The sequence below is a fragment of the Antrostomus carolinensis genome, unplaced genomic scaffold (genome assembly GCF_000700745.2).
Source record: "Antrostomus carolinensis isolate BGI_N321 unplaced genomic scaffold, ASM70074v2 scaffold11180, whole genome shotgun sequence".
Lineage (NCBI taxonomy): Eukaryota > Metazoa > Chordata > Aves > Caprimulgiformes > Caprimulgidae > Antrostomus > Antrostomus carolinensis.
The window spans coordinates 114,940-131,798 of record NW_010286693.1 but is presented as its reverse complement, the minus strand read 5'-3'; the positions used below and the strand labels follow the sequence as shown (position 1 = coordinate 131,798).

Sequence of the window (16,859 nt, the reverse complement as noted above, 5' to 3'; positions counted from 1 at the left end):
AAAGCAGAGGCTCACACAATAGCTCAGTCACTTGACCCAAAATGAAATTCTGCACAACTTCATCCCAAAACAGATAATTTACACCCCAAACAAAGGGCTGTGGGGAGAAGAGGGTGGGGAAGGGAGCCTAGCTAAAATTACACTGAGGCTGGAAGTCGTTACAGCTCCATCTCGGGAGATGGATGGTGTCCTCATTAGAACGAAGCTTTATTTAGATGGACGGACAGAATCCTTATTAGAACATTAGGCTGAAAAGTTTAAATGTCAGGAAATACAAAATTAAGATTTTGCAAATAAATGCTGACTTGGAGGAAAAAACTTAGAACTCCCTGTGCAGATTCTACTGGAGACACTTAGGAGAAGACACTCAGGAATTGCAATCTCCTGGTGCCAATCTAAACCTTCAAGGGTATTCTTGGAAAACTCCTTTTCACAAAAAACAGAGGAGATGCCTTTTCTTGGACAAAGTGGTTTCCCATTTGTGATCTGATGTTATCAGCTCCACCCCTGACAGCACACTGAAGGGAGGACTCGGGAGTCACCCATTTCTGGGGGTAGCCCACTCAGAGGACAGGCTGATACTGGAAACTCACTTCCAGCCGCACGACCTCTGCCCCTGGAACAAGTACATGAGCAGTATCTCACACAGGGAACCTCAAAAGGGAGAGGGATGCAATGCCCCAAAGACTGCAAATGAGCCATTCCCTGCCCTTCCCTCTCTCACTCCCCATCCCCAGGCCCTCTGCTTTCTCCAGGGAAACTCAGGTATTTTGCAGTAATGGAAAGACAGCTTAATTACCTTGCATACAAAAAAATATGGTAATGGTTTTCCATTTTACCTGAAAGCTAATGGATCTTGGGATACCAGACGTGGATGCTCAAAATCCCCTCTGGAGCCTTTCTGGTGATTTGTCGTCTCTTGGTTGCCTTTGGTGCACACAGGTCTCTGCCGAGGTAACACGTGAGCTATTGCACACTAAAAGCAGATTTTTGAGAGAGGAAGTGCATGCCCACACACATACACCCACACCCACCCAGACACCCTCCACCCCCATGTCCTGCACCTGGCTTACAGGTCCTGCTCCAAAGCACAGTGACCTGAGAAGGACCTTCTCATCTCATGGGCTTCGTGGTTGGGGTGGAAAAAGCAAGGCAGGTTTTGCTCCTGAGAGAGGAACAGCACTGCAGAGCTCTGCATGATGCAGTCCTTGTCCTCTCATTGCAGGCTTACGGGAAAGACCTGAGGGTGCTTTACTGAGATAGACCCAGGCAGCTGGTGGGATGGACATGCTGATGGAGGCAGCTGTCTCCACTGGCCTCACCAGAGCTCCCTGTTCTTCCTGGGTGGCACAAGGTCACTCACCTGCACGTTCCCTTTGCCAGGATCTAGGCTTCTACAGAGAACTTTCTACTTAGGCCAGAAGGGGATGCTGGGATGCTTAAGGAAAAAGAGTTTCTGCTGGGATTAAACTTTTTTTTAAAAAAATATTGCATTTAATCTTCTAAATAAATATTTTTCTCTTTTTGTTGTTGTTGGTGGTGGTTTTTTGTTTTGTTTTTCCCCAGTATGAATCCAGTAAAATCTAGCTTACAGCTTCACCCACAAAATCATCAGGGTTAAGTTTTCTGATGAAACAGAAGTGCTCAGTGTTTAACTTGCAGTGTGGGGAGGACGGCAGGGAACACCACACGTTGCAATCGCACCAGAGGATGATTACTCATCAGGCAATCCCTGCACTCACACAAACATGTTTGTGGACCTCTCACACCACCTTCTAAGCAACTGACTGACAGCCACAAGCAAAGGAGGGAGCACCAACATACCCCACCAAAATGTATTTCCTCGTCTTTTTAAAGACACACAGGATCCATCCATTTGTTGAATTCATGTCCACCACCACCAAGCAAAGTCAGTCTAGGGACCCTTTGTGCTATAGGTTTCAGGCAAAGTGCTTCTACCACATCATCTTCTTCTCCCATACACGTAAGAACACAATTCTACCTTAAAAGAAATCCCAGTTCTGGGCCTGAAAAAACTTTCTTTTTCCATGTAAGGATCCTCCTTTCATGGTAAGGATCCTCCAAATTTCCAAAAAGTGGATAACAACAATACCACTGTGATCCCATCTGTACACAGCAATGGCACTGTAATGCATAGAGCATAAAACACCAAATTCCCACAGACAGCATCTGTCTTACTACAAACAATGGACCATTATCTTGTAAATAATTCTGATTAAGCTGCAGCATTTTCCCCAAACAAACAGTAGGGGAGCAGAGGGTGGGGATTTTTCTAGTGGGAGTGCTGGTTTTCTCCTTCCCCAGCACAGACACTCAGTTTTTTATTCAATTGATTGGCCCCCTCCCCTTCCCACTCCATCCCCCATGGCTTGGTTTTCATCTTGTGACCTTATCCAGCTGTCAATCATTTTGGCAACTAAAGAGGGAGCCATCACGTTAGTGGAATTCCCACCTCTATCCTTTGGGAAAGCCATTCTGTTTGGGGTTTTTTTTGTTCTTTTTCAACCCAACATACAGATATATAATGATTAGAGAATATACCCATAAATCCTTCTGTTATTAAACAGTTTGCCTGTTAGGGGATGGAAAAATCAGTCGCACCACTGGATGCGTGGTGGTGTCAGAGTTTGGGGATGCCTGGTTGTGCCAGTGATGCGTCTTGGTGTGTTTGGCACCTGAGTGAATGTGGCATGGGATCAGATTAGCTGGGCAAAAGCTGTTGCCCTCTTCAAACTCTTGGCAGGAAGAGCAGAGCCCTCAGGTGCCTGCAGCAGGGAGCAGGGCTGGGGCCTCACCAGCCCGTGCCAGTGGGGTACCTGCACCCGCAAGAGCAGCACGCTGCGCTCCTCTGCACTCCAACTGCCAGGCTAAATGAGCAACAGGCTTACCAGGAAGATGTGAAAGGATTTAAAAGAAAACCAAGCACACAAACCAGAACAGGGTTAGCTGCACAAAAGGACAAGTGAAACAACACACAGTTAGGGGCCAATGTGGTCATTTCTCCTAAGGTCCACAAACTGATCTATGTGGCAGCTGTGAACTGAAAAGAGCCCCTGAGAAATCCTGAATTTTGTCTTTAACCAGCTCATTTCAATACACAAACCTTTTCTTATATATGTCTCTTGATAAATGTCACATCTCTATATGGCTGAAGTGTTGGTTTTCCTTTCCTGCATCCTCTTAACTTGTCTCGTTATACATGTGAGCTGTTTGGAACCAAACACACTTCCTGGCTTGAATTAAAAAATAAAAGAATTAAAGCAACAAGGACTAATCTGTGATGGTAATGTTGAAAACCAGGCAATAAAAATGTTAACTTACAAGTCAGAGAATTAAAGTCACTGCCATTCAATTAAAAACCACACAACAGCCAGTTCAGCCACCAGATCTGCACGCACAAGCAGGAACACCAGGACTTGACAAGCAGTGCACTAAGCATCATACTGATGCTGAAAAGGAGGGGACAAACGGTGGCAGACAGTGTGGCAGGTCCTCAAACCTGACAGGAGGACCTGCAGGCTGGTGGTGGGCTAGGGGACGGGCAACCCACCAGACACATCCTGAGCCATCGCCTGTCTCGGGCCCCGGTGCTGCATGGCTCCACAGCACGGCTGGGGCTGGCGTGCTGCAGCAATGGCTCAACCCAGCTGGCACTCCAAAGAGCCCCCGAGGTCAAAATTCATGGATTTGGTGGAAAGACATTACAGCCAAACCATGGCAAAGCTCCTGCAGGTGCAGAGAGCCCCCAAGCACCGGCCGCTTGGCACAGGTAGGGGCTGAGGCTGAAGGCAGGTTCCAGCACCGGGCTCGCTGCTCTGTGCTGCGCAGGAGGTCAGGCTCACGAACACTGCTGGGATATCAAAGGGATATACACACCCAACACATATTTTCAATGTGTGTTTATTTTCATCAATAATTTTTTATAGCTGACTGTAGTTATATCAGAGAAGGAAGCATTCATACACTGAGGAATTATAGAATGTTCTTCATCTTCAAAGTGCTTTACAAACATTAATTAATTCATTTATCCTCACAGCACTCCTACTAGGGAGATAAGTACTATTATTTTCCATTTCACAATGGAGAATCCAAAGCAGAAAACTTATTTTTTTCCATGGTCAGTGAGTGAATCACAGGTAGACCTGCAGGAGGAGCAAGGGCTGCCAGCTTCTGAACGTGAGACCCCTCCCCAAATCTTATTTAAAAGACTCGCGTTCTGCCAGAGTCATGGCACATATTGGGATATGCCTTGGGTTTTTCCTTCAGTAAGAGATAATTAAGGAACAATTCCCTCTCTGATCCCCAGCATGGCATGCTATTTTCTACCCCACTGTTGCTCTGCGAGCTGAACAATGGCTGTTCTATGCAGGGAACGGCGCTACAGACGCCCCGGATCAGAGGAGATCGGCTTAAAGAAACTTGCTGGCCTGCGTCGCGCTCCACGGACAATGGGGTGGGTGAGGCAGCTTGGGTGCGAATGCCTGACATGGGGGTGGCTTCAGAAACACCTGTTTGTAAATGGCAATGCTCCGGGCATCTGCTCACTGAAGTCACTCACATCCAGCATACCTATCTAGAAATTTCATGGAGTAGGAAAGTTGCTGTGGTTTCCAGTATTTGGTCTCAATCCTGAGTGTATTCCTTTTACATTTGTGTGGGAGGGATGCATGGTGCTCCTAGTTCACCTCTGTGGTGCTGCTGTAAATAAACCTCTTTCCTGTCTGCTCCTTTCCAGCAAATGTGTGGCTGCTTCAAATGGCAACAACAGTTGCCGTGAGCTTGAAAAGCTTGATTTCAAGGCATCTCAAAAAATAAAATTCTGACCAGGTCCTCTAAGGAAGTGTTCAGATCAGGGAACTTAAATCAACATTGGGGATGACAAATTGGGAAAAAAAAGAATCCTAAGTTTATAATTTCTGAGAAAGACGTGTTTCACCTGTTATAACACTTGTTAGCGAAGACCTTACCTGCCCTGGGTTTTTTTCCCCACTAGTTTATGTTTTGACAATAATAAAAACACACAAAACCCCAAACCTTCTAGGTAACGTCATAGCTCAGAAAAGATACATCCATTAGCAAAAAAACCTGCCAAGTTAAGGCATGGCACATTGCAGAAGACATGACCACGTCCTATTGGGGAAAGGCCCATACCTAGAGGTTGCTTCGGAACAACCAGAACAATTGTTTAGTGAGAAATGTTTATTGCATATGACTCATCAACCCTTGAAAACAGGATTTCTTATATAATACAAGTGCTGACACAGCCTTCACTTGAGTGGTGTGACTGCAGCTGTATAATTACAACTTTAGATTTGATGTTATGGACCTTAGGTTATGCTGTTCAGACAAATGCTCCCTTGTATTACAGAGATATTTTTTCCTTAGTCATATTGCCCACAGGACAATAAGGACTATATTCACAGCTCACTGCATAGAAGTTTAGGCATGTAACAGCCAGCAGTATTACACAAGATGAGATTATACCCTATGGGGGTTAAATGGATTCATAATTGCCACTTTTTCTTGTATTTTTTTCCTCTTTGCTCCTAGTTGATACTTTTTTGGAAGTGCTCTCCAAATAAAAGGAAGAACAATCTCACACTGAGTCTGGATAAATGTTACAGTTGTCTCACAAATGCTGTATTATTTCTAGCCCTTCCAAAATAATATAATTGTCCTACTGCTGAACTACAGATTTTTCTCAGTATGACACAGAACACTAAAATGTCAGGTCCTGACTCATGGTGTTTTGGTGGAATAAATAAAAAGTACCAATATGCTATTCAAAACTGACAGCATTAATGAAGATGTGACACTGGGAGCCCTAGTCATGTTTGCCTTTAGCTCCCATTGTGTACTCAGCAGAGCACTGAACAACAGGCCATCTCTTATGGGTCCCATCCTGGAAACACTTACCATAGACCTGAGTGACACTGCTGGGACTGATGCGACTGGTTGCTCGTTATCCTGTGCTTGCTTTATCTTGTGCGAATCGTGTGCGGGTCTGAGGATGGAGACGAGTCTGAGGACACTTATCGCACATTCTTTCCATGGGAAACAAAAAGGAGAGTTCAGTGCTATCTGCAGTACTGGAGACTGTGACTTCACATGAGGCTAGGCAAGATTAACCAAGAAAGATCACCCATGGGCTGTGTACTCCTGGTATTTTTCCACTGGGACAGAAGTTGTATACCCATTACTCACTAAGGCTGCATTTCCAGCTGCAGGACTGGACCCAAATATGTAGCTCACCCTGGCCAAGCACCCAGGCACTAATACTTGCATACTTAATTCATTACTCATTTTTAACCCAGTGGCATCCACAAAAAATTCTGCTGGATTTTAATAGTGACAGAGGAGAAATAGGTCCCACATTCCCAAGATATTTTCTGTGACAGAGGAAACAAGTCTTATGCCCACCCCCAAATACCCACCTAACTCTACATGGCATCGTTCTAATGACAAACCACTCCTTCCTTAGAAGGCTGCATGTTTCATAAATATCCTTCACAAGGCCAACTAGTAGCTTTGCAGAGTTTGCCTCTCAAAGCATCAAACAACTGTGGATTGTATGAGTGGTCTTTGGGCTACCAAAAGGTAGAACAGTTTCTCAGAGAGTTTTCTTGAATGAATTAACAAAATGACTCAAAACTGCACTAATGGTTAACAGCTTTTTTTTTTATTAGCAACACTGAGATAAGTTATTGAAGCATTTTAGTATTGTTTTACATTCCATTCAGAAGTGACCTAACTTGTAACTCCATATACATTTAAAGATATAGTTTGACACTTATTCAGAAAGCAACAATTATTAAAACTTACATACCTTCATTACCAGGAAACCTTAATATATTTTCTAATTACTTCCAACAATACTCTATTCCAAAGCACATGATAACCCACTAGAAGTTTACACATTTCACTTCAATCACAGGTTTTAAATTGTGGATGTCAGAGTGCTGTTCATTGAATTTTACTGTCTTTCTTGGTTAATATTGGAAAACCTGGCACAATATATTAAGCTAGAAATATTGCTTAAAGAATATGAAAAAAGATAACTACAGTATTGTTTCCTGCTAAGGCATTACAAAATACAGGACCATTAAAAACTCAAATAGAAATGACAATAAATAACCTTAAAAATGTTAAGAGAATTTTCACTCATACTAAAGTCCATTCCCTAAGCTTGCCAAACACATAAATAACAGAACATATCCAGGATCTCTATTTTGTACTATCATCATGGTTTGTTATATATTGTGGATGTATTGTGTATACATATATTAATGCTTACACTTAAGATATATTTTTTTTTCTTTGCTGAAAAAATTAATAAGCCTCAGGTAATTACTTATCCCTGGTACTACAGGTATCTAGATAGGTGGGAGCAAACCTCAGAAATTCCAGATATGCAATACTGTGCATGACAAGATCATCTCCGCAAAAACATATCCTAAGTTCCTTTGATTACAAAGATGAATTTGGTTTTTTATTTCTGAAAGCCTGTAACATAAAATTATAATTGCTGTCAAATTAATTATTTAAAATCAGCCTCATAATAGGTATTACTAGTACGCTTAGTTTTGACTTACAAAGATGTCTAAATTGTTTGTGTTTATCAGTAGTTACAGGAAATACTACACCTCAGACACAAGAATATATATTCCTGAATCAAAACACAAACCAGAGCATTGTCTTACTTTGGAAAGACCTGGGAACATCTTGATGCCTCTGCCTAATCCTAAATTATAATTTAAATTTGACCTGGATATGACAAAAACAATAAGAATATATTGTTTGGGAAATGAAACTTAGAGTAAAATCATAGAGCTCTAAGCTTACATCATTATTTTGTCTCTGCAAAGAAAAGAAAAGCCTTTCTGTGCTAGGGATTTGCCTTGGTGCGGCTGGCCACTGATGTCTGAAATCAAGGCACATACCAAGGCCTCCTTTTGCAAACACAATCCCCCTTTCAGATCTGGTGCTAGGAGGGACTGAATGCCTCCAGTTTCACTGGGAATAGAAGGTACTCAGCACTTAGCTGTATCAGGTATTTTAGGGGTTAATTTCCAGAAACATAAATGGAATGGGAATGTTACACTGCAATGTGAAAAATGGTAAGAAATAAAAGTTTTCAACAGTAAACAAAATGGTGATACCAAACTTATCACCTGACTGACTTCTGATACAACAAAATACAACAAAATTAAATTACATTAATATAGCAATGAAATTTAAAGTCAAATAAACATAGGACCTGATTCTGCAATCCTTAGTCATGTAAGCAGTCCCACTCATCAAGAATGAGGGATGCAAGACTGGGTCCTTAGCTTCTGCTTAGGAAGTCAATGTTGATTCAGACAGTATCTTTTCTAGCCAAAAATATGCAGCAAAAGGAAAGTAACATAAACAAGGCTAAATGTCAACAGTGTTTGCAGACTTACAGACACCATCCATTTGTTTGTACTGAAATGACTAGCGAACCATTTGGCAAATACAATGCTATTCACAGACCGGCCCTTTTATCCAGCAACACAAACTTCACTGGATCACTGGCACTCCCAGTTAATTAAAAAAAGGAAGCAAGCCATATGAGTTTGGTTTGATATTGCCATGCAAATGGCACTGTGACATCCCGAAGTGTGGCTGAAACCCAGGCCTGGGGCCAGGTGCTGATCGCCCATTCAGTGGTATAGTTTGTACACTAAAAGCTGGCCTTGGACCTCCTAACTGAAACTAAAGAAATCTCTTCAAGATCACCATAAGTGCAGTAAAGAAAAGTCTGCAGCAAAACTTCCATAACATTTCTTTCTAACTTGAAGGAAAATATTCTGGTTACTCCTGACTGCAGGTCAGGACAAAAAGCTGGGTTACTTAAGTGCATTACAAGATACTTTAAATGGGCAGGAGTACTACAATTTGCAGCAATAGGATGACCTTCCATTGCCTCATAGCTGTCCTAGGGCTTAGATATATCAGACCTTTTGCTTCTGTTTAATACGGATTTTATAATTTAAAAGACCGGCAATAAGGATTCAAGTGAAGCCACCACAAACAATTAAAAATCTTTTTTCTGTATTTTATATGTTGGTGGTAGTTTCGAAGGGGTTAGCATTATAATCTTTTTGGTTTTGACACCTGTGGCAATAACCAATTTACACCAACTAAATTCACTATTTAAACATTGGGGTAGAGCACTATAATTATGTGACAATAAAGCTGTAATAATCTGTCACAATTGATCTTCCCCTTGCCCAGCCCTCTTGTCTGTGCTGCAGTTCCACATTTGGAAGGTATTTCAGAAAGTTACAATGCTGAACATATTAGTAATTCTGTGCAATGTTGAATGTTTTCTGCTCCAAAGAAAATGGAAAGTGCTCAGCCCTTTGCAGGCTCAGAATTCCAAAGCTGCTACCATACATCAGAAGGGCCCTGCCCTGTTGTCCTACAGTGAAAGAAGTGATAATGGGGTGGAGCCTCTGCAGGAAAAAACAGCACTAATTGCAAAGGAAAGCAAGCATGAATGGAAGCAAATTAGATTTATAGAGACAACATGGAATTAATACTTTTGGACACCATTAAGTGTGAGCACTAACCCATTAAGCAACCAGCCAATGCCCAGGACTATCTCTGGCCAATAGTTCCATAGCCCACCAGCTTTTCTTTGAAAGCCTAAGTACTTCTCAAGCAGAAAATGCAAGTAGGGAAATTTTACTGTCTTAGACACAAAGCAGGAAAATTTAAAGGGGAGGGGAAAGGAAAGGGTCTTGCCATAAATAGATGCTGTGAAAATCACATTTAATTAATGACTTGGAACAGGAAGTAGAACATTACTGCAATACAAGTACATGGGAAGTATACGGGAAGACAAGCAGAGAAAGAGAAGAACTTAAATGAAAAGGAAAGGAGATCTTCCAAAACTTAAATACAAAGAACCTCTGAGCACAACTTCTCGAGTGAGCAAAGGCTGTGAAAGCAGAGTACATGGATGCTGAAGACAGCTAGCTACCAAGCCATGGAGCCATCGCCCTAGGCTTCCCCTCCACACTGGGCTTCTGGCTGCCAAGCAGCAAGGAAAGGCATGTCATCTTCTTAGAAACTGCGTGGTAGCAAAGATTAACAAGATCAAATCCTACGTATAGTCACTTGAGACTCCAAAACCAAGTACAGGTCAGGAGTAACTCATCAGTGGTATTTTTTTCTTTCTTTCTGTTCTTTCCTATTCTGCTCTATATGTAAAGGAGAAATTTTACAAAATTTGTCATTTTTCTCAGCAGCATTTTGACATGAAATCTCTGTATTATGCAGTAATTATGGTTCTTTCCTAATTGTGTCTTTCATCCCTACAGCCTGAAGCATGATAGAAGCATAAATGAATTATGTGTACATCATCAGTCTCTCATTCTACATATAGGGAAACTGAGGACTGCTTCCCTCATGGGTGATGACTTTTCTAAATAACACTGTGAGTTGGTGCCATTCTCCTCTAGAAATTAAACCCTTTTTGTGCCAAGAATTATGCTTAAAAATTGACCCATTATCTTAAGGTAAAATCTGACAACTAAATATGATCCACACGGATCACTGAAAATCCCAGCTTGTTTTTATGCAGACAGAAATTTAACTCAATTAGCAAGGCCAATCAAAGATTCAATCTCAGCTAACTGAAGCTGAGATATTTTATTTCAATTTTATTTTCACTGTATTCTGACTGTGGAAAGAGCACCAAATGCCTTGCTGTCTTGATTGTACAAGGACTGTATCAAGTGTATCAGTGTTCTCTCTTGAGATGTCAACAACCCACACATCATTGGCTGTAAAAAGAACGGCAAATGCAGAGTCTCCCAAAATACAAAGGAACACAAGAATCATGCCCTGAATCGGGGGTTGGAGGTGGGTCTTAAGTTTTCTGATCTCTCAGGCAGTAGGAGAGACAAAAGGAACCATTACTAAGGTCACGGGTTTTGTGCAAGAGGAAAGGAAGGCTAATAAATGAACAGGATGCTCCTGATGGCTAATCTGCAAGTGCAGAAACATCAGGTGAGATTCCCCACACTAGCATGCACAGATGGAGTGTGATTTCACAGTATAAAATGTCACTGAGAAAATAAAAACTCCCCAAAAACACTACTTTCAAGTGGATTGTGTCCAAACAAACCAAATAAAAAAAGAACTACTGACACAAAGCTTGCTCATATTCATCCACTTTTGCTGTGAGATATTGAGAAAAATGTAATAATATATTTAAGTAGCCAACCTTAATGCTTATATTCTGCAAACACTCAATGGAATGTCAGTAAAGAATTTTTAAAAGCTATTTTTGGAGGGGGGAGAAAGGAGGACTCGCACTGCATTTTCCATTAAAAAATGGCTTAAAAAGTAGAACAGACAAGCTACTGTGGGTTTTTTTTCCCCTTCATACTTCAAGTCAAATCCATTATCACTGGGCAGAGCTTGTGAAAGGGATATGGTCTTTAAAATCATATAAACTCAAGCCATCATAAAATGTCTGTTGAATTGATTGGAAGATGAAACAAAAAAACTAATGGAAGTAACATGACCTTATTTAAATAATAATGTTAGAGCGGAGTTTTTTGTTGTTTTAAAAATCTTATGTCTGGGAAGAAGTATAAAGATAATTTGTACAAAGCAACTAATTTTAGTTTTCCAATTTTTTTACCTGTTTTTTTTAGAGAGTCTTCTATATTTTTTTTTATAACTAATTGATTGTATTCCACATAGCGAGGAAAAAAAAATCCAAGCAGAATTTTATCAGCTGCAAACTGAATCAACTATCAACTATTTTCAAAATATCAGTAATGTAACCACTGATTTTGAAGAATGCAAAAATATTTCCAACTATCTGAATTTGTTTTCAGTGCATTGAGACACAGAAGTTTACAAGTAAGGCCACGCAGATACTTGGGCTCATGATTCAGTTTAAGTAAATGACAATACTGTGAAGCCAAAATGTTCTAAGAATACAAGTAAGATAAACTTTGTAAGGAGAAATCAGACTTTTTTTATCAGACCAACTAATAAACTTGAAAAAGCAGAGAGGGGCCTGAAGAAGGGGTTATGGCTTTAAGCACATATACTATCCTGGTAAAGTCAAACAAAGCTCCCACAAACCTTAAGTTAACCAGGGTAACCACTCTTAAGTGTTTGCAGATTTAGGGTTTCATTTTAAATTGTCAGTTTTTATAACTATTGATCACTTTTTTTTTTTTTAAATTCAAATACATTTTATTTAGGCATGTTCAGCTCTGACAATGAGTTTTCTGATTAGTTTGAAGGTTAAGTGAAACGAGCATGACTGAAGTTTTTGTGTCCTTTGCTGACTCTGCTTTTTAAAGTGATACTATTTTTCACAGGATTTACACTCTAAAATCTCTTTCAAACAAGAACTATGCTGACAAAATAGGAGATAAACTGAAAAAAATCCTTATTCTCATTTGTTCCAAATAGATTTAACTTTCATTTTGTCAAATATGAGGTGTGTGACATGGGGAAGTAAAATGGCAGTTTTGTAAATCAAAGACTAATAAGGGTAAAAGATGTTTTTGTTTGTTTGGTATGGTGGTGTTTTTTTTAGTTACCTGAAGGCATATTCTCAATTAGGAAAATCACAGTTTGTACAACTGCTAGTCAGAATAGTGAAAATGGTCAAGGGCAACTAACGTACGGGTGTAATTGAAACAAACCAGAAAAATACAACTTAAAAAAAGGGGAGGGAAAGAAAAGAAAAAAAAGGCTCTTCACCACATGTAGAAGCATTCCATGCACTTGGCCTTTGATTTCATTAATATTGTGGTAATTGAACACACCCCAATTCAAAGGAAAAAAAAAAAAAAAAAAGAGAAAGAGAGAAAAAGCAAGGTTTGCTTGGCAAAGCATCCAGTGTTTTTCTTGGGTTCTTACTTATATCAAAATACTGAAAAGTTTGCAAGTTACCATGTAAATTTTTTAAAACTTTTTCCTCCTTTGAGTATGCTAAAGCAGTAAGTATCCCCCTCAGATGCCACTAGCACAGATAGTCTATATTGCTGCTACTCTAGTTTAAAAAGCAAGTTCTTTCTAAAATCCTGTATAAGTATATGCATGCAGCACTGCTGATTTCAATGGAGTAGACCACATATAAGACTAGAATTTGGCCCACAGGGTTTAACATTTAAAAAATGTATTACTAACAAACATGACTAAGTATATTTAAAGAGCAGCTTCATGATTCTGCACAAGTGTTTTCTGAAATGGTCTAAAAGAAGGTCTAAAACTTACCACACAAGTCAGGTCTCTTGATACATCCACTAGTTGCTGTGCTACTTGCAAGTCCATTAAAGGCTGCTAAGCCATCAGAGCTGTAAGCTCTTAGGACTGACAACATGTTCATCTGCTTCTCCAGGACTTGTGGACCCTGAACTTCTTCAGGTTTCATCACTCCTTGTGCAGTTTCATGGGAGGATAGAAGATTCTGACTGTGCCACTGCTTTTCTGACGCTTGTGGCAGTGGTGATACGAGCCCTTGTGTTGCTTGTGAGGTGACTGCACTTTGTATATTGTTGCCTCCTTCACTGCTTTCTTTAGTTAGGGCAGACAACTGCTTATTCATAATATCTGGTTCTGTGTCAATGTCCTCATCTTCAATGTTTTCTTCCTTGGAAGATTCCATATCCTCAGATGAAGCTATGTCAGAAAGGTCATCAGTAGCACTTTTATTTACAGAGTCAGAGAGCAGAGTATTAGGGTCATCTTCGGATTGTGTTTTTATTTCAGATTCATTACTGGTGCAAGAATTTTGTGTTCCTGTGCCAATAACACCAGGATAAACACCAAACTGCTTATAGAAGTCTGTTGTAAAATTAGAAAAAGTGGATTCCATGTGGCTGGGCCATGCAGTGCTCTTTTGCTCTCCCAGGGTCTCTTTATTTTGTCCTTGGGTCATTTTCTCAGAAGCTGAGTCCAGCTGGCTCAGCCTGTTTGAAACTACTGCCTCCTTGCTGGACTGCACAGAAGAGGGGAGCAAGCTCACTTTATTAACCGAGGCTGAAGCTTCTCTAGATTGGTCCTTGTTGTTCCCTATGATGTTGTCTTTACGTTTAGCCTTGCCCAAGTGATTGGCTTGGAGATGCAGAGCCATTAGTTCCATAGATGAAGTTGTAAAGGAACAAAATAAGCAGCCATGCCAAGCAATGTTGTCTTGCACAGTAACAGATGAACCTGGGAGAGAGGGGGCATCTGGCCTTACAGATAAGTCAAGAGGTTCGTATTGTGACTTTTCTGTTTTTCGCTGTGAGGACTTGCTATTTATCTTTTCCTCACCACCATCTGAAACCAGAGATTTTGCTGAAAGAGGATCTGAAAGAGCTTTATCCTTCATTTCTTTTTCTTTCTTCAAAGAACTTAGGACAAAGTTGTCCATGAAAGCTTGCAAAGACCCTTGAAAGTTCACACCATTCCCAACCATGTTCTGGTAAGCACGGCCAAGTTCAGAGAAGTGTGCTCCTTTGGAAGATATGTCTGAACCCTTCATATTTTCTGAAGATACTTCAGATGACATGCCAACTGCTTGTCCTTGCTGATCTCCAGAAGACAGCATTCCTGATGTCCATTGCTGCGAGACCATGCCACTTCGGAAATCGATACCAGGAAGCCCCTTGAAGGCTCCTCTTAGTATATCTGGTCTAATAAACACAGAACTTTTACTTGATGTCTCATCTTTGTGTTCTTGACTTGCAGTCTGCCCAGAGAGTGGTCCTGCTCCGTTCTGTCGCTCCCGATGGTGCCGTTCCAAATGGTATTTGAGGGATGCAGACTGAGTACCAGCATAATCACAATGCGGACACTTGTAAGGCTTCTCACCTATAGGTATGGATAAAAATATGAAGAAAGACAGTTAACTGTACTTTGGTATAGGGATGATTGAAGAAAAAAAAAACCAACCAACATTAGCTGCTTGAAAACAAGAAGATCTTAGAGCTAATAATTCATTTTTTAAAAAGAAATGCCTTTAATTGAAGACTAATTCATAAACTGAATATTTCTAAAACGGGTTTCCAGAATGTGGGGCTATTCAGGAATGACATGGTATCTACACACAATTAGCCATCTTTTTCTTAATCTAACACGTAGAAAACTGTTGTAGAATTAAAAGCTATGATTATGAAAATGAAGCATAACAATTTCAACCACAGTAATCATTAAAAGTACAAGTCTCTCTCTCTTTAAAAAAAAAAGAGAGAGACAAAGAATGTAACAAATGGATGGTTGCAATATTTTGTGTATACAATTGCTCTAAAATTTGTTTAAATTATACACATGGAAACCATTTTTAAACCTAAAAATTTTATGGCACTGTTACGCAAGACTGAAATGAATGATTTAAGTCTTGCTCTGCAGTAAATCATGGATATAATTAGCAAATGGCATACTGCACAAGTAATTTATCATTATTTGGAGGGCACCATTCCAGAAGGATTCAAAGATCTGCAGACCTACTGCATTGTTTCTAAATAAAGAACTATAAATACAGATTCTATAAAATATTAATATCATTACACTACATTATGATTGCAGCATGTAAGAACATATAGTTAAAATAAAAAGTAGTCAATAAAATAAAACAGAAATCGAGTAATAAAAAAGTACAAAATATATTTCGTTTCTGTATTTGAAATTAGCATTATCTACTGGTTTTTGCAGTCCTTTAAATTTGTATTAATGGCATTTCTAATGCTCAAGTAGTAAAACGTGTAATTTACCTACCATAAGCGCTTTTCTAGGATTAACTTGAACAGAGTTTTAAAACATATAAGATTATCTTAATTAATTAAATATATATTTGAATCCCACACTAAACTTTTACTGTTCTTCCTATACTTTAAAAGGGGTAGCAGATATTACACATATAATAAATACCCACATACAATTATAAAGACATATCCAACAAGAATGTACATCTAAGCAAACATACTTCAAATTTTTGCAGAGCACTTGTTAGAAATGCAGAGTTCCTTTTAAAGGAATAAGTACAGAAATCCTCACTAAAATTGACAGGAATCTGAAAGACCTGTGAGCTGTCAATATTGGCAATTATTTCTATGATGAAGCTCAACAAGAAGAAGAAACTGTTTTCCCTATGTAGCTTTTTTTTCTTAAGTGATACAAAAGATAAAGGCAAGCCTTCTCTCTAAATGGTATAATGGAAATATATGTTTTGAAAACATCCTCCACAGTAAAAATGCTATATAATATTACGTGGTTCACCAAATCAGCTGGAAAATTACTCGCTTTCAAATAACCTCAAAACCTGCATAAAACAAAATAAAAAAACTTTCAAACTTTTGTTATTTAAGCTACAGACTCGACTGAAAGGTCGGTGAGTACTTGGGAAGCTGCTACTCTCACTGATCGCAGGAATTTACTAATGAGATGCAACACCAGAGCACTCAAATGACCACATAGCACTGCACGAGCAGGCTTACCAACCATGAACAGTAGCTGGATACATGCTGCAGTTCAGACGGGACTGAAGTAAATTACAAGCAGTGGAAATTCTAAATCCATAATGTAATCCTAAAGCTAAACGATGAGACATGAGAGCTTTACATCAACCACATTAATCGACCTTTTTAGAGGAGAAAAGTGCAGCACCTCAAACAAGAGGCATTCAGCAGAGGAAGGAGTAATAACTAGTATGGTTCATGCTTTGGGTCTGGGTCCAAACAGCTTAACAGAAGAAATCAGATTTAAACATTTCAGTGCAACTTCTGAGTCTTCCACAATCACCTAATTAAGTTCTTGAGCTCCACCAACGAGAAGTAGGTGCTGCATTTCAGCAG

The 16,859-nt window shown here is 39.8% G+C and overlaps 1 protein-coding gene across 1 annotated transcript in view; it reads right to left on the bottom strand.

The window, feature by feature from the left end:
• Positions 1–13,299: 13,299 nt before the first annotated feature.
• The window catches only part of ZNF536 (zinc finger protein 536), a gene marked incomplete at its 3' end in the record, with an annotated part of 96,931 nt that continues 93,371 nt past the window's right edge, over positions 13,300–16,859 (bottom strand). Inside the window, exon 4 of the mRNA XM_029087236.1 lies at positions 13,300–14,880. Within this exon, the coding sequence (XP_028943069.1) occupies positions 13,300–14,880 (1,581 nt within the window). The remainder of the gene's footprint in view (positions 14,881–16,859) is intronic.